We start from the raw sequence: 23,621 nt of genomic DNA, 5'->3' as shown, positions 1-23,621 counted from the left end.
TGGCAGAAAGTTAAACATATTTGTAAATTACTTCTATTAAAAAATCTTAATCCTTCCTGTACTTATTAGCTGCTGAATACTACAGAGAAAATTCTTTTCTTTTTGGAATGCTCTCTGATGACATCACGAGCACAGTTCTCTCTGCTGATGTTATAATAATAATAATAACGCTTTATTTATTGTTGTCCTTAGTGGGATTTGAACCCAAGTCCCCAGCACTGCAAGGCAGCAGTGCTAACCACTGAGCCACCATGCTGCCCTTAGCCTACAGCTGCTATGCATGGTTGCTAAAATGGACAGAGATGTCAGCAGAGAGCACTGTGCTCGTGATGTCATCAGTGTTCCAAAAATAAATGACTTTCCTCTGTAGCATTCAGCAGCTAATAAGTACTGGAAGGATTAAGATTTTTTAAAAGAAGTAATTTACAAATATGTTTAACTTTCTGCCACCAGTTGTTTTCACCGGAGTACCCCTTTAACCTATACTGAACGGTGCTATATTTACATCTAAATTTCATTCTGTTTCGCCTTATAGGGGTACTCGGGTGCTCCGGCATTCTGAACATTTTGTTCAGAACACTTGGAACCGGTGGCCGTGATCGTCACGTCACGGCCATGCCCCCTCCATTTATGTCTATGGGAGGGGGGAGTGTCTGATGACACGCCCCCTCCCATAGACATGAATGGAGGGGGCGTGACCGTGGAGGGGGGCCCAGCAGCGGGACCCCTGCGATTAGACATCTTATCCCAGATCCTTTAGATAGGGGATAAGATGTCTAGCAGTGGAGTACCCCTTTAAGGAGTCAGCCATTTTGTTTATGATAGAATTTGTACGTAGGTTTGCAAGGCTCTACTATAAAGGAGGGATGCAGAGATTTTCTGAGGACAGCGCGGATAAGAGCCCTGCGTTGATTTTCCAGTGGTGGTTTATTGATCAGAGTACGTGTAAGTGGTATAAATGAGTACGTCTTCTCTATAGTTTGTGTTCTATCTCTGGGGATCAGCTCCTGTGGGTTTAATAAGGATGCGCTGAAGAACTCATTGCCGGTGGCTCCGGGGAGGACTTAATGAGATTTCAACAGCTAATTGCTTTAACAAACTGGAATAGGAGCAAAATACCAGATTTAACCAATGAGTTTGAAGAGAGATGCTCCTGGTGGACATATGTAGTAGGTACCGCGGCAGTAAGAAGATCAAAGAAATAAGGAATTTAATCTGTGAAGAGCCAGGACCCTGTTAACTTCCTAAACATCAGCCATTTGTCCTCATTAGATATATAGATCTTGGGAGATGCCATGAGAAATGCTAGAGAATTAAAATTACAGCTGGAGGAACATTAAAGGGTTGTTGCAGGATATTTTTCTTATTGACTGCGCTACAGGGGCTGTAAAGTTAGTGTAGTTCATAATATAGTGTTTTTACCTGTATTTTTATGGTGGTCTCGCAATTCTTATGTGATTTTTTTTTTGCCCCAATGTTTATTTTTAGCAGCATACAAAATGAGTGTCTCAGGTTTTCCCAGTTTGCATTGTGGCTTGAGACGTTACATCACTAGTCGGTGTTCAGAGGGAGCCTGTCTGTGCTTCAATGGGTGGAGTGACCGCTGAGTGGAAGAGAGAGTTTGTTCTCCAAATGGCAGCAGGGAATTGTAGCTTTTAAGCACAGGACACAGAGGGGAGCCTAGCTGTGCTGCAATGGGTGGGATGGTTGATGTTTGGGGGGAGAAGTGACCTCACATTTACAAACATGAGTTCATGGGACGTGTAGTTGGAGGGAGGGAACTCCATCTGGAAATAGCCAATAGCTCCCCCCGGACCATCCATCGCCTCTCTGCCAAAAGATGATTATGCGTCTTTGTCAACCTGCCAGCCTGGGATGCCTTACCGGGTGAGTGCTCTGTTACCTATCCTCATACATTTATACTTACCGCTATCTTGCAGTTCGGCGTTAGCACCTCCCATGATCCCGGTTTATTTACAGCACGCCCCTATCATCCTTATTCAGCAAGTGTGGACAAGTTTAGATATATCGGTGCCCATTTGTATTCTGTGTATTTCTGTTTGGTGTGGTGTTTGAATATATGATTATTTCTATTAATAAAGCTTTATAAACTACGCCATTACTAATCTGTTTCACTACAAGGCATTCTGCTGCGCAGACTTGTCGGGACATGTTTACATATTACTTGGGGGGCCCCACACTATAAACAAACAGTCACTTCCATTTAGGAGACTACTTGAGTGAATGTGAGAGAAAGGGGGTGAAGCTATGCAGGGAGTGGGCATGGCCTAGAGAGGCTCTGTTAGAAAAGGGGGTGTGATACCTGTCACTTTTACTTCCTGTGGGTGGTTTGACGAAAGGTATCCCCTCTAGACTACTGAAATTTTTTTGATGGGTCTAAGACCTCTATTCAAAAACTTGCAGATTGGCCTGTACATTCTGGTTGCACTACCTGGTTAAGCAGTTGCTTAGAACTACAATGTTCAGAACACCTTGCTTTTTCTCAGCTCTTCATCACAGCCCTCGCACCCTGCCTACTCCCTCGACCCCTGCGACAGCTCTAAGGAACTGGCAGAACATCTCACCTCACAGTCAGTGAAGTTGTAGCATCTGCTGTATTCACCCCCGTCTGCTCCTCTGCCATGGTTTAGCACAAGTCATAATACTGTGCCTGTGTGCATGTGTATAACAGGGAGATGGTGATGTCAAGTGGAGGGGCTGGTCAGAGGTTGTGCCATCACTCGGGGTGGGACTAGAGCGCAAACACAAGATCTAGCCATGCCAAGAGAGCAGATGATGATACTTTGTCTCCGGAGAAAGGGAGGAGCTGGATACAACACCCCACTGACAATGAGAGGAGTACATAACTTCTTGCCAGGGGTGAATTATTCAATAGAATTCTGAAGCCAGTACAATTTGTGAGAGAACAAAATGATATATATATATATATATATATGGCCTGTTCACAACTCGACCTTGTTTCAATATTAAAAGCTTTTTTTCCTCTGTTATCCCGGAGATCCACGAGAAGAATAAACACGCTCTTCCCTGACCGAAGCGTGAAGCGTCCGCCTGGCTGCGATCCCATAATCAAACGAGCTGCACAGTCTCCACGGATCAAGAGATCTTCAAATACCAATTTAGATGTTTGAGCAGAGAAGCCAAAGAAAATTAAAACGTGTCCAAGGAAGAGGAACGGTCTAAGTCAGCAGATCTGAGGCCACGTGAGCTCGAAGCACGACGTTTAAGTCTACGGCAAGCACGCCTCTACAGCGAGACTGTGTAAACAAGGCAAAGACTGCGCAACAAGGCTATCCAGACGCAACTCTACGAAACAGAAGATGGATCGATCTCTGGAATAATGAAGAGATAAAAAATGAAAATCCAGCAAACTCACCGCAAAAAGCATTCAGTGAATGACGGCCGCCATGGATGTCCGGGATCTCGCGGGAGGCTCAGAGGATACAAACCGATGAGTTTCGTGCAAACAGCACTTCTTCCGGCCCCATTGGGGCCGGAAGAAGGGCTGTTTGCACGAAACTCACCGAAAAAATTAGCAGGATTTTCTTTTTTTTTCTCTTCATTATTCCAGTACTGTATGGATTCCTTTGCACCACCGCTTATTTCAGTTGCTCTACTATTTTTAGAACAGTTTTGACTTTTTGGTTTTCTGTATATCCTATTGATTGCGTTGGGTGTTCTGGTTAGGTGCCTCCGGCTGTTGCTCTCTCCATTATGAGTATAGATCTATCTCTTTCTACCCTATCAATTCCTTTCTTTAGGTTGGGTATGTTTAACCCTTTTACCATTAATCTTACAACCATATCTTCTAGAAATTCACTCCTGTAAATTTGTTTGTTTCGCAGAAATAGTTCGTTGGATCCGTTTTGGGATTTTTCTTTTTAAAGTCTTAATTAGGCATTTATAATAAAAGAAAGTAAAGAAACAAGAGCAGCCACAACTTCCGTCCTTCCCACCATTGAGCAACATACGAGGCGGGCAGTACAAATAACAAAATGACATGACGGAATAGGAATGGAAGCAAAAACAGTCCACAATGCAGGAATAAAATGCTCCGATCATGAGCAACCCAAAAGCGGGCGAACAGCTGAGGCAGCCAATCCCACTAAACGTGCCATCAAGACGACATCCCTACATGACCGACACATAAACGAACCCCCGTGCAACGCATCACCCCAAGGGAGCCACATTTTATCAAACTTTTTAGGGCACTTGCAATTCAAGAAAAAGAGCCAGGTACAATGGAACATATTAAATCCATCTCCAGAGCGGGCAATTACTTGCAGGCACAAAAAAAGAAGAAATGGTATAAGCAGGCGCCTGTGGGCACCCGTCTCCACTTCAATTGTGCACACATCTTAAAACACTCCCCTAGCGTTCTGCAGGGCTGGTGAAAGGATTCTTGTCACGTTAGGCAAAAGCTATATTTTACCGCTCCCTGGACTCCGCCCATTGGCCCACCACACCTTCCTACTGGGGTCACCCACTGTAACAAACCTCCTCCTCCTTATGTAATCTCCTTACTACTGGGGTGACACTGTAACAAACCTCCTCCTCCTCATGTAATCTCCTTACTACTGGGGTGACACACTGTAACAAACCTCCTCCTCATGTAATCTCCTTACTACTGGAATAACACACTGTAACAAACCCCCTCCTCATGTAATCACCTTACTACTGGGTGACACACTGTAACAAACCTCCTCCTCCTCATGTAATCTCGTTACTACTGGGGTGACACACTGTAACAAACCTCCTCCTCATATTATCTCCTTACTACTGGAGTGACACACTGTAACAAACCTCCTCCTCCTCATGTAATCTCCTTACTACTGGAGTGACACACTGTAACAAACCTCCTCCTCATGTAATCTCCTTACTACTGGGGTGACACACTGTAACAAACCTCCTCCTCATGTAATCTCCTTACTACTGAGGTGACACACTGTAACAAACCTCCTCATGTAATCTCCTTACTACTGGAATAACACACTGTAACAAACCCCCTCCTCATGTAATCTCCTTACTACTGGGGTGACACATCAAAAAGGCGCTCTAGGCCCCATCAAAAAGGCACTTTTGCTTATAGGCGGAGCCGACCCTGGCGTTCTGTAAAGTTTTGGGATGTGTTCAAGGGGTACTTCGCCCACAGACATCTTGCCCCTATCCAAAGAATAGGTGATAAGATGTCTAATCGCGGGCGTCTGGCTGCTGATCTCCTTGCAGCAGTAGGCTTAGAATGCTGGGTTTGGGCGACCAGAGACATGACGTCTCGCCACGCCCCCTCCATTCATGTCTATGGGAGGGTGCATGGCATGACGTCACGTCTCCAATTGCCCAAACACAGCGTTCTAAACAAATTTCTGCATGGAGATGGCGGGGGAGGCAGGTCCCAGCGGTCAGACCCCCGCAATCAGACACCTTATCCCCTATCCTTTAGATAGGGGATAAGATGTCCGAGTTGCACCTCTACATACCCATCCATTTCCATTTGCTATGTTTGGTATCCCAAAGCAGAGCCAGCACCATGGAACATAATCCATTTAATTCGGCGTTCTATTTTCAGCACTACTATTCCCAGCACTACAATGCTCAGCATTAGAATTCCTAAAATGAATTGCTTTCCCTCAGCTCCTTATCACAGCCCTCCCACAGCACTTCTGCCAGTTCATTTCAGAGCAGACTATCACACAGCGAGTTTGCAGCATCTGCTGTATTCATTCCCTGTTTACTACTCTGCCTGTGGCATTGCTCAGCAGAAGGCTGCATGCTGTAACCACACTTCATTCTCTCCAAGTGCCCCAATAAACATATACATGTACATAAGTATATAACAGGGAGGTGTTGATATAGGCTGAAAGGATTGGTCAGAGGTGATGACATCACTTAGGGGGAGGGGCTAGATCTCAATCACGATACAACTATACCTCCAGAGATGGGAGGGGAGCAAAGGGAGAACCCTGCAACTCCACAACTTCAGGAGAGCGGGAGGAGCCAGGGAGTTGTTGGGACAACACCACACAGACAATGAGACGACTACACAACTTCATGTCTGGGGTGAATCACGCAAAAGAATGCTGAAGCCAGTACAATTTGGGATAAAAAATATATTAGTAAGTTGTCTTGGGGAGATATTCAAATGCCATTTCCTGATAACAGAATACCCCTTTAAAAATATTTATAGGATTCAACAATTTCCTACTCCACTTCCCTTCAAGTTATACACTATAATGCTTTGTACAGACGCTGCCAAGCCCTCTCTAGGGTGGTGTGCCTGCCCTGACCTCGGACGTGAACTACCTGCCTAGAGATTCTCCCCCTCGAACCTGTATTTCAATTTGCAAGTCATCAGCGGCCGCTGTCAGAATCTGCTGAAATGTGAGGAATGGTCTTGAGGGACATTTCAAGGTGAAGACACAAACCAGAGCTTAGTCCTGCACTGCTGTTAATGCTTTGCTAGGCAGGAAAAAGATGCAGGGGTCACAGTGGACGCACTAGTACAGCTAAACCAGTTCAGGGCGCTGTACACTACAGAATACAGATTTCTGAACTTTACTAAGGATGACTTTAGGAAGGGAGTAGGATATTGGACCAAACTAGTTATCTTAAAAAGGACTTGTCACATTGAAATAATCATGTTATATTGTTTACATTCATCTTGCTTCCTTTGTAACGATTTACCGGTATATATGTGTGTTATAGCAATATGTTCCTTTTGTTTTGTTACCTCTTGTATTGTTAAAATGCCAATAAAAATCTTATTGAAAAGAAATAATCATGTTATAGAGCAGGAGGAGCTGAGCAGATGATATATACAATACAGTATAATCTGCAGGTAACATGTTATAGAGCAGGAGGAGCTGAGCAGATGATATATATAATACAGTACAATCTGCAGGTATCATGTTATAGAGCAGGAGGAGCTGAGCAGATGATATATACAATACAGTACAATCTGCAGGTATCAGGTTATAGAGCAGGAGGAACTGAGCAGATGATATATACAATACAGTACAATCTGCAGGTATCATGTTATAGAGCAGGAGGAGCTGAGCAGATGATATATATACAATACAGTACAATCTGCAGGTAACATGTTATAGAGCAGGAGGAGCTGAGCAGATGATATATACAATACAGTACAATCTGCAGGTATCATGTTATAGAGCAGGAGGAGCTGAGCAGATGATATATACAATACAGTACAATCTGCAGGTATCATGTTATATAGAGCAGGAGGAGCTGAGCAGATGATATATACAATACAGTACAATCTGCAGGTATCAGGTTATAGAGCAGGAGGAACTGAGCAGATGATATATATACAATACAGTACAATCTGCAGGTAACATGTTATAGAGCAGGAGGAGCTGAGCAGATGATATATACAATACAGTACAATCTGCAGGTATCATGTTATAGAGCAGGAGGAGCTGAGCAGATGATATATACAATACAGTACAATCTGCAGGTATCATGTTATATAGAGCAGGAGGAGCTGAGCAGATGATGTATACAATACAGTACAATCTGCAGGTATCAGGTTATAGAGCAGGAGGAACTGAGCAGATGATATATATATATACAATACAGTACAATCTGCAGGTAACATGTTATAGAGCAGGAGGAGCTGAGCAGATGATATATACAATACAGTACAATCTGCAGGTATCATGTTATAGAGCAGGAGGAGCTGAGCAGATGATATATACAATACAGTACAATCTGCAGGTATCAGGTTATAGAGCAGGAGGAACTGAGCAGATGATATATATACAATACAGTACAATCTGCAGGTATCATGTTATAGAGCAGGAGGAGCTGAGCAGATTATATATATATATATACACACAATACAGTACAATCTGCAGGTATCATGTTATAGAGCAGGAGGAGCTGAGCAGATAATATATACAATACAGTACAACCTGCAGGTATCATGTTATAGAGCAGGAGGAGCTAAGCAGATGATATATACAATACAGTACAATCTGCAGGTAACATGTTATAGAGCAGGAGGAACTGAGCAGATGATATATATACAATACAGTACAATCTGCATGTATCATGTTATAGAGCAGGAGGAGCTGAGCAGATTATGTATACAATACAGTACAATCTGCAGGTATCATGTTATCGAGCAGGAGGAGCTGAGCAGATGATATATACAATACAGTACAATCTGCAGGTATCATGTTATAGAGAAGGAGGAGCTGAGCAGATGATATATATACAATACAGTACAATCTGCAGGTATCATGTTATAGAGCAGGAGGAGCTGAGCAGATGATATATACAATACAGTACAATCTGCAGGTATCATGTTATAGAGAAGGAGGAGCTGAGCTTCTGATATATACAATACATTGCAATCTGCAGGTAACATGTTATAGAGCAGGAGGAGCTGAGTAGATGATATATACAATACAGTACAATCTGCAGGTATCAACTTGAAAAAAAAATCATATCTTCTACAAATATGTCGATATATCTATCTTTCTCATCTCATATATATATATATATATATATATATATATATATGAGATGAGAAAGATAGATATATCGACATATTTGTAGAAGATATGATTATTATTATTATATATACACACACATCTATCCCCTAGACATCTTATCCCGGGTGTCCCGCCCCAGACATCGCGCCGTGCCGGATGACTGGCGATGCGGAGGTCACGCCCCCTCCCAAAGACTTGCATTGAGGGGCATGGCCACGTCACGAGCCTCTGGCGCTGAACCCGGCGCGCTGAACGATGTCGGGAGGGAGGGACCCCAGCGATCAGACTTCTTATCCCCTTTAACCTTTGTTGGCTACCATATTGGATGATTAAGTGCTGACAACCAAGAATACAAACAAAAAAATATACCATGAATTTATTAAGGGACTGAATAATAACTGAACTATTTTGATAAGTCAAACTTCATAAAACAGTCTCTTGGGATACATTAGCATGGAATTAGCCATATATCTATCTATGCACAATTTTAACCCGTCTAGGACACAGGGCGTACAGGTACGCCCTGGCTCCCGTGTGACCCAATGACCCGGAATTAGAAGGTGACCGGCGGTGTACAATACACCACCAATCACCTCCTGTTGTTGGGGGAGGTGGCGAACATGTCACCTCCCCAAGAGCGCTGCTAGTCGTCCGACCAATAGCAGCCGGCAGAGGAGGGGGTCAATGTCCCCTTTCACCGCGCTTGCGCGGTTTCATCAGGCATCACCGCAAGCGCGGTGAAACGCGTCGCATGGGAATAAACCTGTTTGTTACCTACCTGGCTCCAGCTTCTTCTCCTTGGTCAGCGCCTGATATCCTGCAATTTCGAAGTGTCTTCTATGTTCACTGACAGTAGCGGGACACAAGGTGACAGTGGGAGGATTTTTCCTCCAGCTCTGAGCCCTGTGCTCACAGCTGTCAATCAAGGAAGTGTGTCCATGACATAGGTGATGATGCATGGACACAGCAGGACTAGTATGTGTCCAAGCAGGCAAGGTGGGCAGTTGTTTGACTGGCTTTGTCAGTAGGAAATACTGAAAATTTTCTAATGAAAGCAATTTCAAAACCTATTGGTTATACATGCTTTACAACATATAAAAAAAAGTTTTTGTATCTGACAGGGCCCATTCAAGGTCATGATGGGCTGTGTCCTATAAGCGGTACTCCGGCCCTGAGACATCTTATCCCCCCATCCAAAGGATAGGGATAAGATATCACCCCCTGGTGACGTCACCCCCCGCTATGCAAGTCTATTGGAGGGGGCGTGACGTAGTCACGCCCCCTCCATTAGACTTGCATAGCGGGGGCAGGGGGTGAGGTCACATGGGGGCCAGGTTCGTGGCATCACAATACCACCTCTTTGACCTGGCACCGCAGCTCAAAGAGGTGGGTGGCGAATACAAGATTGCGGGGGTCCCCAGTGGCGGGACCCCCACGGTGAGACATCTTATCCCCTATCCTTTGGATGGGTGATAAGATTTCTCAGGGCCGAAGAACCCCTTTAAGGGGTTAAAGGGGTACTCTGGTGAAGAACTTTTTTTTTTATTTATTTATGTATTTATTTATTTTTAAATCAACTGGTGCCAGAAAGTTAAACAGATTTGTAAATTACTTGTATTAAAAAATCTTAATCCTTCCTGTACTTATTAGCTGCTGAATACTACAGTGGAAATTCTTTTCCGTTTGAAACACAGAGCTGTCTGCTGACATCACGAGCACAGCGCTCGCTGCTGACATCTCTGTCCATTTTAGGAACTGTCCAGGGTAAAAGGAAATCCCCATAGCAAACATATGCTGTTCTGGACAGTTCCTAAAAGTTTTTCACCGGAATACCCCTTTAAGGTCACTTTTACAGACTAAGGGAACGCTTACACGCTGTACAGTGATTGCTTAACTCCTTAAGGACGTAGGGCGTACCTGTACGCCCTACGCCCGGTCCCGGTGTTTAAAACGGGGTCACGCCGTGACCCCACATCACACCGGGTCGGTCCCGGCTGCTAATCATAGCCGGGACCCTGGGCTAACAGCATCCATTTTTGTGCCGCGCGCTGTTAACCCTTCAGACGCGGCGATCAAAGTTGACCGCCGCGTTTGAAAACTAAAGTAAACGCTTCCCGGCAGCTCAGTCGGGCTGATTGGGACATTGCGATAAAATCACGATGTTCCGATCAGCTGGGACGCAGGCGGAGGTCTCCTTACCTGACTCCGCTGCGTCCGATCGTCAATTGATTGCTCAAGCCTGTAGCTCAGGCTTGGAGCAATCAAGCCCCTATCTCACTGATCCGTGCAAAGCTATGGCTCTGCAGGGATCAGCATAGGAGATCAGTGTGTGCAGTGTTATAGGTCCCTATGAGATAACAATGATCAGTATAAGAGATCAGTGTGTGCAGTGTTATAGGTCCCTATGGGATAACAATGATCAGTATAAGAGATCAGTGTGTGCAGTGTTATAGGTCCCTATGGGATAACAATGATCAGGATAAGAGATCAGTGTGTGCAGTGTTATAGGTCCCTATGAGAGCTATAACACTGCAAACAAAAAGTGAAAAAAAAAGTTAACAAAGGTCATTTAACCCCTTCCCTAATACATTTTGAATCACCCCCCTTTTCCCATAAAAAAAAAAACAAAAAAAAAACTGTAAATAAAAATAAACATATATGGTATTGCAGGAGAGATTCGAAATGTCCGAACTATAAAAATATATCGTTAATTAAACCGCACGGTCAATGGCGTGCCCGCAAAAAAATTCCAAAGTCCAAAATAGTGTATTTTTGGTCACTTTTTATATCATGAAAAAATTAATAAAAAGTGATCAAAAAGTCCAATCAATACAAAAATGGTACCCCTAAAAACTTCAGATCACAGCGCAAAAAATGAGCCCTCATATCGTCCCGTAAGTTATAGGGGTTAGAAGATGAGAATTTTTAACATATACATTTTCCTGCATTTAGTTATGATTTTTTTCCAAAGTACGACAATATCAAACCTATATAAGTAGGGGATCATTTTAACCGTATGGACCTACAGAATAAAGATAAGGTGTCATTTTTACTGAAAAATAAACTGCGTAGAAACAGAAGCCCCCAAAAGTTACAAAATGACATTTTTTCTTCAATTTTGTCGCACAATGAGTTTTTTTCGGTTTCGCCGTGGATTTTTGGGTGAAATGACTAATGTCACTGCAAAGTAGAATTGGTGGTGCAAAAAATAAGCCATCATATGGAATTTTATGTGCAAAATTGACAGCATTATGATTTTTAGAAGGTGATGAGGAAAAAATGAAAATGCAAAAATGGAAAAACCCTGCGTCCTTAAGGGGTTAAAATTAGAACAATGGCTTCCAGTCTCTTTTGCCATAGTCTGCACTGAGTATGCAGGAAGGCGATATACTATTTACCTATCTGCAGTCAGAGGAGCCGGTGAGAAGATATCGGGCCCTATTTTTAGATTTAATTGCTATGGTTGACGGCTGGATTTCAGCAAAAAACACAGTGATACAGTGACGCATAGAGAAATCTGACCTCTATATCTTAATGATAGGAGTTATATAGGTCTGCTAGAATATCTGTATAAAGAAAAAAAACATTTTATTATTTAGCTTTAAAAAGAGTACACCCCTCTGGAAAACATTGTTTTTTTTTAAATCAACTGGTGCCAGAAAGTTAAGCAGATTTGAAAATTACTTCTATTGAAAAATCTTAATCCTTTCAGTACTTATCAGCTGTTATTATGATCCCCATGAATTTCCTATCTGTCGGACCACAGTGCACTCTGGTGACACCTCTGTCCATTTTAGGAACTGTCCAGAGCAGCATTTGTTTTCTATGGGGAATTTCTCCTGCTCTGGACAGTTCTTAAAATGGACAAAGGTGTCAGCAGAGAGCACTGTGGTCAGACTGGAAAGAACTACACAACTTCCTGTGGAGCAAACAGCAGCTGATAAGGACTGAATTTACATTTACAAATCTGCTTATCTTTCAAGCACCAGTTGATTAAAACATTTTTTTTTTTTCGGAGTACCCCTTTAATTTTAGAAAGGATAGTTCTTTAATTTTATGACAGCCAGTGCTCCATTTATTCTCTAAAGGGCTTCTGAACATTTCAGAGTATAGCGCCCTGCAACGTTCTAAGCCATAAAGAATGAACAGAGCGCTGGCTGCTCATGCGCTACGTTCACTATAGGCAACCATTTTATCCATTCTCAGGATCGCGGGGGTCTATACGGATAGGGGATAACAAGCTGAGATCAGAATACTCCTTTAAATCGGCACGGTCAGATACAGAAACTTTTTATTCGTTATACATCTTGGCAAAACATGAATCTCTCGAACATACTTCATAAGAAAATGTTATTTCCTTTTTATAGAAATCATGGCTTATAAAATCATGGCTTTGTACAAGCTGAAGCACAGGCATAGACAAAGTCCAGTAAGTGAGGGTGGGATAGTACTCCTCTGTGCTCTCTCCTATCAGACAGGAGAGAGCACAGAGGAGTGCTATCAGACAGGAAAGAGCACAGAGGAGTGCTATCAGACAGGAAAGAGCACAGAGAGGTGCTATCAGACAGGAAAGAGCACAGGGGGTGCCATCATACAGGAGAGAGCACAGAGGAGTACTGTCTCATAGCACCCCTCTGCGCTCTCTCCTGGCTGATAGCACCCCTCTGCGCTCTCTCCTGGCTGATAGCACCCCTCTGCACTCTCTCCTGGCTGATAGCACCCCTCTGCACTCTCTCCTGGCTGATAGCACCTCTCTGCACTCTCTCCTGTCTGATAGCACCGCCCTGCACTGCGCTCTCTCCTGTCTGAGCACTCCTCTGTGCCCTCTCCTGTCTGAGCACTCTTCTGTGCTCTCTCCTATCAAAAGATACGGAGGAAGAACGGGAGCATGGATCATGGACAGGGAAGTATGGTTGTGACAGTGTCACCTGTGTGTACCGACAGGTAGTGCAGTTGACACTGATAACAGATTTCCTTTGGTTAAAAATAAGACTCCAGACAATCCCTTTAAGGGTCTGGATAATACAGTACTTTACCAGTAAGGACAGGTGGTCTTCCCGATATCCCCCGTTCACTATTCCTCTCTTGGTCCTCCTTCTGTGCCCCGTGCTCTGCACCACAGCTTGTTCATCCTTCTTCGGTGCCTCTTTGTTGTTGGCTGTGACAGTACTGGCATAATCTTGACTTGGAAAAACTTTGTAGAAAAAAAACAAATCCAGAAGATTAATTATGTTTACATAAAGTAAAATACACAGTATTTAATGATAATTTACTAAAGAGATGGGTGGAATAATCTGTAAATTTTGAAAATCAATCACTGCAGGATCTAGGCTTAATATGTCAAAAGCATTCTACAATATGCACCGCAGGAAACAGCATTGTGCACAGCAGTTTATGCTGACAGTATATGCAATACATGTTATATGGAGACAGTCTATATAAAAAAAAAGGGGGAAAAAAAAGGAGGGCCTGTTGGCCAAAGTCGCTCCCGGCAGTCCTCTCCCCTACACATGATGTACCTGCTGAAGAAATAAAGAGTTCTTCGCTTCAAGTAACTGGTCAGTGCTCCGTTTTTTTATTCTCCTTCTAAGCATTGATGACCGCTATTACATACGAAGCAGCACATGCACCAACTACTACTTGGGTTATGGGCATATAGGTATTATAACTGCTGTACGGCTAATAGGAAGTTGTGAAATAACTGAATAGAGAGGTACTGGGACCCCTCTTTTTCTATGTGAATAAGCCCCTTTCCTAATAAAAGTTCACATCACCCCCATTTTACAAATAAAATAATGTTAACTAAGAAACATTTGTGGTATGTCCATACTTTTTAAATAACGTTAATTAAACCACACGGTCAATGGTGTAAAAAATACCAGAGCTATTGAAAAAGGAGTTCTCCCCGAAACGCGTCTAGCACTATACCCTAACCATATAGACCACCTACTGGACCAATCTCTGTCATTCACATTCACAACAGCTGAAACCCCCTGCAACCAGGAGCACTGTTTGAGACGTGCACACTCTCAAGTCCTGGTCAAAGCCCCGCTGGGTGAAACGCGTTGGAGGTCTGGTGGGTAACTGGGGAGCGGAGGGAGTTCTATTGATTCACGCCACCATTACATGTGGTTTTCATTGCAATCCGCTTTTGTGTGCTTTTTAAATATATTGGTCTTATCCATCTATCTTGTACGCTTCTGGCACTTTATTCAGGTGATTTGTACTGCAACTGACAAGTGCACATTTATTTATTAATGAGGCAATGTGGCCCTTATATGTGCCTTATGTATATATGATTTCTTCAATTTCACTTTGATATACTTGTCTTTTTGCACCATTGCTTAGCACACCTGGACCATTTCTTTACCCCCTTCTTTGTCTCCCCCTGCTCCCTGGTTCCCACCTTTGTTTGTTCACGCTGTGTGTGAATTTTATATATTTTTTTTATATGTTTTTGAATTATCCTAAATAAAATTTATTTTATTTTACATATGGTCTGTTTTCAAGTGATTTTTCCTTTTTTTTGGTTCTATAATAAATACTATTATCCATACAACTAGTCTATCTATATTCTCCACACAACTCTCTGTACACACACACACACTGCCAAAAACATCCATCTACACTTATATACCTAGAGGTCTGTATCCATCATTATATTTTCTTATTCTTCAATGACACGTAAGGTTACGTGTAACACAGAAACCTCGGTATATACTGAATATAGTGTGAGTCCCCCAACCGTCTTTTATAGTTCCGTATCCTGCATGTGTTTAATGTGCATGATTTGAAGCTGCAGATTTTATGCTGAAGAATTCCATCGAATCTGCAGCTTTAAATGCAGCGCTGTACTGTAATGTGATACACCCTAAACAATCTAAATAATAGCAGCTTCGTTTTAACTCTGCAGTTGCTTTTCCTTAATAAGCATTAAAGTGCTACCTACATTTGTATCCCGAATCCAGCTCAAAAGCGTTTATAATCTTCAGCAAACCATCCACCAGAAGCTTGAACCTAGGACTATCCTGGAGACTTCTACAATACAAAAAAAAATATATAAAAAATTATATTTATAAAAATAAAAAAAGTTAATATTTTTATTATTATTATTATTAATATTAACTATATTTATTTAATATTTTATTAATAAATAATAATTAAAAAAATTACGCCAATACACAAAGATTAGCATAAAGAATTATATTTATTAGACACTATACATTAATATATTATATATACACATACCTTTTAGTAACTTCTTTCTTGCACATAGGACACTGGACCCGACTCTTCTTCTTTCTGCTGAGAAGCTGCAACATGCAAAACCTGGGAGGGAGAACGGAAAGTTATTTCTGCAGATTCCTGATCGTCTAAACAAATAACCTACAATTTATATAATGACGACATTTTCCAATGCAAGTCTGGGCACTATGGGATTATTATTTTATTTATTAATTTTTTATTTCCACCAGGCGCTTCACGTAGACATCTTTACTATAAGGAAGATGGGCCGGACGAGTACTCACCTGCAGTACAGGGCACAGCGAGAAACCAATGTTCCCAAAAAATATGTAAGAAAACTATGGTAAACTGGTACACCTATACACTCCCCCCCCCAAATAGACTTGCATTGAGGGGGCGTGGCCATGATGTCACGAGCCTCTGCCCTGCATCGACAGTCATCCAGCAGAGAGCAAAGTTCGCTCCGTGCACCGGATGTCTGTGGTGTCGCAGCCGAGATCCCCAGCGGTGGGACCCCCGCGATCAGACATTTTATCCTCTATCCTTTGGATAAGATGTCAAGGGGAGAAGTACACCTTTAAGATCCCCGTCACCCTTGGAGTTTACAAAGTTCTCCTTTAGTCTTCTAAATTGCTCTAAACGTAATGGGATAGAAAAATACTTTTTACAAGTATTGTTTAAAGGGGTACTCCAGGAAATTTATACACACACACACACTTTATTTTTATTTTTATTTTTTTAAAAGCTCCAAATCCACAAGACTTCCTTGATATGTTCCCTGTAAACCACGCTTCCTGTAAACCATCCTGTTAAGCATGGCTCCTGTGACCCCTGTTGTCTTCCCTGGCTGCTTCATATTCTTTGCCATACTTCCCTCCACTTGCCTACATCTCCCATCAATCACTGCAGCTCTGCTATGCCAGACCACTCTCTGAGAGCGTAATTTGTGAAAGTGTGAATTTGTGAACGGAAAACCATTCACTACACTATGCATTATAGTAAGCGGAATTTCTGCCGGAAATTTCAAAGCGAAAATTCCGGCGGAAATTCCGTAGTCTGAACCTAGCCTTAAGGGAGCATGACTTATTAGTGCAGGGCAGAAATCACATGGTCTGTCTCTCAGGAGGGTGGGGACTGCTTTCAGAGAGGAATTTGGACAGACGGAGTGGATGGCTGGATGATATAATTCCCTAACTTCATACATGTGACCACCAAAAGAGGGGAACTGCTCTAGATAGCTAATTAATGATATTCAGACAACTAAATAGGTTGGTAAGAGGGAAAGGGTGGGCTATGTAGGGGGAGGTTAAAGCCCCTAGGACCCACAAATGAAGACCCTGCAACACTGATTCAGCTCTGCATCATATCCAAAGTAATTCTAGCTACTGAAAGAAAGAAATGTACATGATAACAGCCATGTTGGCTGAGACCAAGGAGCAGCAGAGGGGGACCAGAAATGGAAGACAAGGGGTTTTCTTTACCAATGTAGGGCTAATGGTGTCATACCTGCAAAATATATGATCACATCTGGTGGCCACGGGCTCCTTCATTAGGTCCAAGCTGTAAAAATATGAGACACACAGCATTTTAGAATAATTTTTCTCTTATGTGAATAGTAGTGACACACATCAGCGTTGAGTTTCGTTCAGAGGGGCTCAGTACACCGAGTCTGTTCGAATGACGGGATTGGAGCAGAGGAACTCCATTCATAGACAATGGGGCCCAATTGGTGTCCATTGTGCACTGGACCAAGACTCCAAGTCTAATGAGACAATAGATGACAGACACAGCACTCACCAGAAGGTTCTTCTTTATTGAAATTCTGCGGTGCATACAGACAAGGGCAGGAAAGCGAGAGGGCAAGGGTGTCCGGAACCCGGACGCCATTGCCCTCTCGCTTCTACCTGCCCTTGAACAGTGCCAATGAGACAATAGATGAAAGAGACGGCACTCACCAAAGGAGTCTTCTTTATTGAAATTCTGCGGTGCATACAGACAAGTGCAGGAAAGCGAGGGGGCAAGGGCTTCCGGAACCCGGACGCCCTTGCCCTCTTGCATCTACCTGCCCTTGTCTGTATGCACCGCAGAATTTCAATAAAGATCCTTCTGGTGAGTACCATCTCTTTCATCTTTTGTCTCATTGGATTGCATACCTACTTCAGACTGAGCACCACTAGTGTTTGGGCTTCAGGTGCGGTTCAAGACGTAGCTGTCTACTTGTGCATGGTGTGAACAGTAGTATTACAGTACACAAAAAATTGGATCAGCTCACCATTCGCTCCATGCATCCATGCCTCCAGCACAACCTCTCCTCGTGGTAGCTCGGAACAAACACTGGGGCAGAGTCCCCAGGTGGTTTACACCATCAGTAGGAATGAAGGTAGACTTTGGGCTCCCGACAAGGATAAAATCCAAAGTTTATTCCAAACGTATTAAAATCCAAGTGCAACATAACAAAGGGTAAAAACACACAAACGAAACACACCACGGTGTGTTTCGTTTGTGTGTTTTTACCATTTGTTATGTTGAACTTGGATTTTAATACGTTTGGAATAAACTTTGGATTTTATCCTTGTCGGGAGCCCAAAGTCTACCTTCATTCCTACTGATGGTGTGAACAGTGCCTATTCATGCATTTGCCAGACATTACCTCTCCTAGTCACTCTGTGGAGAAGTCCAAGACTGTATCAGTGAAACTGCTCCGACACAGATGTGAACTCCGACACAATCTGAGATTTTAGGACAAACTCGTTCTAGATGTCTAACCAGAGCATATGGACTTCTGCCTCTCATTTTGGCAGACCTAGCCATCAAAAAAGAGGTCTTATAAAGGGAGGGGGGGGGGGGTCTTCTCAAAGAATGCATAATAAAAGAGAAGCTAAAAATCTTTCTGGGTTATGGCTTAGCAGTCGGACACTGGGCTATGGGTTGGGGTAGGTGTGGCCCCTGGGTTGGTGCCGATCTAGGGAATGTGGATGAAGGTGAAAAGACCAGCAGAGGACAACACTAGACCCTATATTAGAATGAGAATACAGAAATGCTGTACCTCATTAAAAGGGGTACTCCCCTGGAAAAAAAAAAAATTGTAAAGTAACTGGTGCCAGAAAGTTAAACAGATTTGTAAATTACTTCTATATAAAAAACTTAATCCTTTCAGTACTTATCAGCTACTATATGCTCCACAGGAAGTTCTTTCCTTTATGAATTTCCTTTTTGTCTGACCACTGTGCTCTCTGCTGACACCTCTGTCCATTTTAGGAACTGTCCAGAGCAGGATAGGTTTGCTATGGGGATTTGCTCCTTCTCTGGACAGTTCCTAAAATGGACAGAGGTGTCAGCAGAGAGCACTGTGGTCAGACAGAAAGGAAATTCAAGAAGAATAGAACTTCATCTGGAGCATAAAGCAGCTGATAAGTACTGGAAGGATTAAGTTTTTTTAATAGAAGCAATTTACAAATCTGCTTAACTTTCAGGCACCAGTTGATAAAAAAAAAAAAAAAAAAAAAGTTTTCCACCGGAGTATTCCAGTAAAAAAAATTTTCTTCTTTTCATATCAGCAAGTAAAAACAGATATGTAAATTACTTCTATAAAAAAAATTCTTAATCCTTCCAGTACATATCAGCTGCTGAAGTTTAGTTATGCTTTCCAGTCTGACCACAGTGCTCTGCTGACACCTCTGTCCTTGTCAGGAACTGTCCAGAGCAAGAAAGATTTGCTATGGGGATTTGCTCCTACTCTGGACAGTTCCTGACACGGACAGAGGTGTCAGCAGAGAGCCCTGTGGTCAGACTGGAAAGAGCTACACAACTTCCACTGGAGTCCATTTTAGGAACTGTCCAGAGTAGGAGAAAATCCCCATAGCAAACATATGCTGCTCTGGACAGTTCCTAAAATGGACAGAGATGTCAGCAGAGAGCACTGTGCTCGTGATGTCAGCAGAGAGCTCTGTGTTCCAAAAAGAAAATAATTTTCTCTGTAGTATTAAGCAGCTAATAAGTACTGGAAGGATTAAAACATTTTTATAGAAGTAATTTAAATATCTGTAACTCTCTGGAGCCAGTTGATATGGAATTTTTTTTAAATTTATTTAAATTTTTTTTTACAGGAAAACCCCTTTAATAATGAACACCTACTATTATTTACACATGTCCTCTGGTTTGGAGAACTTTCACACCCCCTCCCAAAGGCTTGAATTGAGGGGGAGTGGTGTGAGGTCTCAAGGGGGCGTGTCCGTGACATCACGACCCCCGCACTCAGCATTCTAAACGTACACCAGCTGATGCACAGAGATTGCAGGGGTCCTTTGGATAGGGGATAAGAGATTGCGGGGGTCCATTGGATAGGGGATAAGAGATTGCAGGGGTCCTTTGGATAGGGGATAAGAGATTGCGGGGGTCCTTTGGATAGGCGATAAGAGATTGCGGGGGTCCATTGGATAGGGGATAAGAGATTGCGGGGGTCCTTTGGATAGGGAATAAGAGATTGCGGGGGTCCATTGGATAGGGGATAAGAGATTGCGGTGTTCCTTTGGATAGGCGATAAGAGATTGCGGGGGTCCATTGGATAGGGGATAAGAGATTGCGGGGGTCCTTTGGATAGGGAATAAGAGATTGCGGGGGTCCATTGGATAGGGGATAAGAGATTGCGGTGGTCCTTTGGATAGGGGATAAGATGTCTAGGGGCAGAATACCCCTTTAACAAGACAAAAATTCTCCAGACATGTGCAAATTGAGTCGCCCCACGCACCCTCTTTACTGCCCCCAATAACTGTATGGCCACAAATGACCTTAAAGTTTTGGAGGAACGATACCCAAATGTATAAAATCTATTGCGCCGAGCCCCGCGCTTCTGATATTTGCAGCCGCCATGCCCATTCAGGTTCCCAAACCGAAGTCAATGAGGCCTGTAATGACCCTGAATCCGGCAGCTCAAATTTCATTAAATTTAAGAGAAATAAAACACAGAGTCTGAGAATTACACTGACATGTTACACGACGGCGGCGCGGGGCTCCGCCAAGCGCCGACATGAGTTGTCTCCTCTCATGCAGTATGAAGGAAACAACTCTATTTAACTCACGGAAATCAATCACGCCTCAGAAACCGTTCTTTACGCGGCCCCCTTCGATAACATCTGAGAAATAGGCGCGCAAAATAATCTCTTGCCGGCTTGCTGACAAAATGTTGGCTCCGGGAAACATCTCATAAGTAAATGCCATTTCATCAATATAAAGTTCCTGGGAGATTGTAGTGGAAACGCTATTTGTCTTGTACACAAAATCCAACGGCCGGGTCTGCTGCATCGAGAACAGAGGCGGAATATCAAGAAGATGGGACGACCGGGGCCACGGCGGCGAGAAAGCCAATAAAGGAGTACAAGACCATCACTCGGGGCTCGAATACGGATAATTATAAAGTACTGTACAAGACCATCACTGGGGGCCCGAATACTGACCATTATAAAGTACAAGACCATCACTGGGGGCCCGAATACGGATCATTATAAAAAGGACAAGACCATCACTGGGGGCTCGAATACTGACCATTATAAAGTACAAGACCATCACTGGGGGCCCGAATACTGACCATTATAAAAAGTACAAGACCATCACTGGGGGCTCGAATACGGATCATTATAAAAAGGACAAGACCATCACTGGGGGCTCGAATACTGACCATTATAAAAAGTACAAGACCATCACTGGGGGCTCGAATACGGATCATTATAAAGTACAAGACCATCACTGGGGGCCCGAATACGGATCATTATAAAGTACAAGACCATCACTCGGGGCTCGAATACGGATCATTATAAAGTACAAGACCATCACTGGGGGCCCGAATACTGACCATTATAAAGTACAAGACCATCACTGGGGGCCCGAATACTGACCATTATAAAGTACAAGACCATCACTGGGGGCCTGAATACAGATCATTATAAAAAGGACAAGACCATCACTGGGGGCTCGAATACTGACCATTATAAAGTACAAGACCATCACTGGGGGCCCGAATACTGACCATTATAAAGTACAAGACCATCACTGGGGGCCCGAATACTGACCATTATAAAGTACAAGACCATCACTGGGGGCCCGAATACGGATCATTATAAAGTACAAGACCATCACTGGGGGCCCGAATACGGATCATTATAAAAAGGACAAGACCATCACTGGGGGCTCGAATACGGATCATTATAAAGTACTGTACAAGAACATCACTGGGGGCCAGAATACGAATCATTATAAAGTACAAGACCATCACTGGGGGCCCGAATACTGACCATTATAAAGTACAAGACCATCACTGGGGGCCGGAATACTGATCATTATAAAGTACAAGACCATCACTGGGGGCCAGAATACGAATCATTATAAAGTACAAGACCATCACTGGGGGCCCGAATACTGACCATTATAAAGTACAAGACCATCACTGGGGGCCGGAATACGGATCATTATAAAGTACAAGACCATCACTGGGGGCTCGAATACTGACCATTATAAAAAGGACAAGACCATCACTGGGGCCGGAATACTGACCATTATAAAGTACAAGACCATCACTGGGGGCCCGAATACGGATCATTATAAAAAAGGACAAGACCATCACTGGGGCCGGAATACTGATCATTATAAAAGATACAAGACCATCACTGGGGGCCCGAATACGGATCATTATTAAGTACTGTACAAGTCCATCACTGGGGACCCAAATACTGACCATTATAAAAAGTACAAGACCATCACTGGGGCCAGAATACTGATCATTATAAAGTACAAGACCATCACTGGGGGCCCGAATACGGATCATTATAAAGTACAAGACCATCACTGGGGCCAGAATACGGATCATTATAAAGTACAAGACCATCACTGGGGGCCCGAATACGGATCATTATAAAGTACAAGACCGTCACTGGGGACCTGAATACTGATCATTATAAAGTACAAGACCATCACTGGGGACCGGAATACTGATCATTATAAAGTACAAGACCGTCACTGGGGACCGGAATACTGATCATTATAAAGTACAAGACCATCACTGGGGGCTCGAATACTGAACATTATAAAGTACAAGATCCACAGTGGGGGCCCGAATACAGATGATAAAGTACTGTACAAGACCATCACTGGGGGCCGGAATACTGATCATTATTGAGTAAAAGACCATCACTGGGAGCCCGAATACTGACCATTATAAAAAGTACACTGCTCCAAAAAATAAAAGGAAACACAAATGACACAATGTAACTCCAAGTCAATGACCCTTCTGTGAAATCCCACTGTCCACTCAGGAAGAACACTGATTGGCAATCTCACATGGAACAGACAACAGGTGGAAATTATAGGCAACTAGCAAGACACCCCCAATAAAAGGAGTGGTTCTGCAGGTGGTGACCACAGACCACTTCTCAGTTCCTTTTCTTCCTGACTGATGTTTTGGTCACTTTTGAATGCTGGCGGAGGTTTCACTCTAGTGGTAGCATGAGACTGAGTCTACAACCCACACAAGTGGTTCAGGTAGTGCCGCTAATCCAGGATGGCACATCAATGCGAGCTGTGGTAAGAAGGTTTGCTGTGTCTGTCAGCGTAGTGTCCAGAGCATGGAGGCGCTGCCAGGAGACAGGCCAGTACATCAGGAGATGTGGAGGAGGCCATAGGAGGGCAACAACCCAGCAGCAGGACCGCTACCTCCACCTTTGTGCAAGGAGGAGCAGGAGGAGCACAGCCAGAGCCCTGCAAAATGACCTCCAGCAGGCCAGAAATGTGCATGTGTCCACTCAAACTGTCAGAAACAGACTCCATGAGGGTGGGATGAGGGCCTGACGTCCA

General features: G+C 43.3%; 1 protein-coding gene across 2 annotated transcripts in view; it reads right to left on the bottom strand.

Annotated features, from left to right (window-relative positions):
* Positions 1–23,621, bottom strand: part of BRCA1 (BRCA1 DNA repair associated) — a 156,934-nt gene that overhangs the window by 114,488 nt on the left and 18,825 nt on the right. The window contains exons 1-5 of one of the 2 annotated variants that reach the window (XM_056548409.1): positions 18,052–18,141; positions 17,286–17,339; positions 15,783–15,863; positions 15,484–15,572; positions 13,571–13,728 (exon numbers count right to left, since the gene is read on the bottom strand). In XM_056548409.1, coding sequence (XP_056404384.1) covers positions 13,571–13,728; positions 15,484–15,572; positions 15,783–15,863; positions 17,286–17,339; positions 18,052–18,071 — 402 coding nt within the window. In that variant the 5' untranslated portion in view covers positions 18,072–18,141. Of the gene's footprint in view, positions 1–13,570; positions 13,729–15,483; positions 15,573–15,782; positions 15,864–17,285; positions 17,340–18,051; positions 18,142–23,621 lie in introns of those variants that run through there. The other variant, XM_056548408.1, reaches the window with a different exon arrangement.

This window comes from Hyla sarda, chromosome 12, assembly GCF_029499605.1.
Source record: "Hyla sarda isolate aHylSar1 chromosome 12, aHylSar1.hap1, whole genome shotgun sequence".
Taxonomy (NCBI): Eukaryota; Metazoa; Chordata; class Amphibia; order Anura; family Hylidae; genus Hyla; species Hyla sarda.
This window is presented reverse-complemented; position numbering and strand designations above follow the sequence as displayed.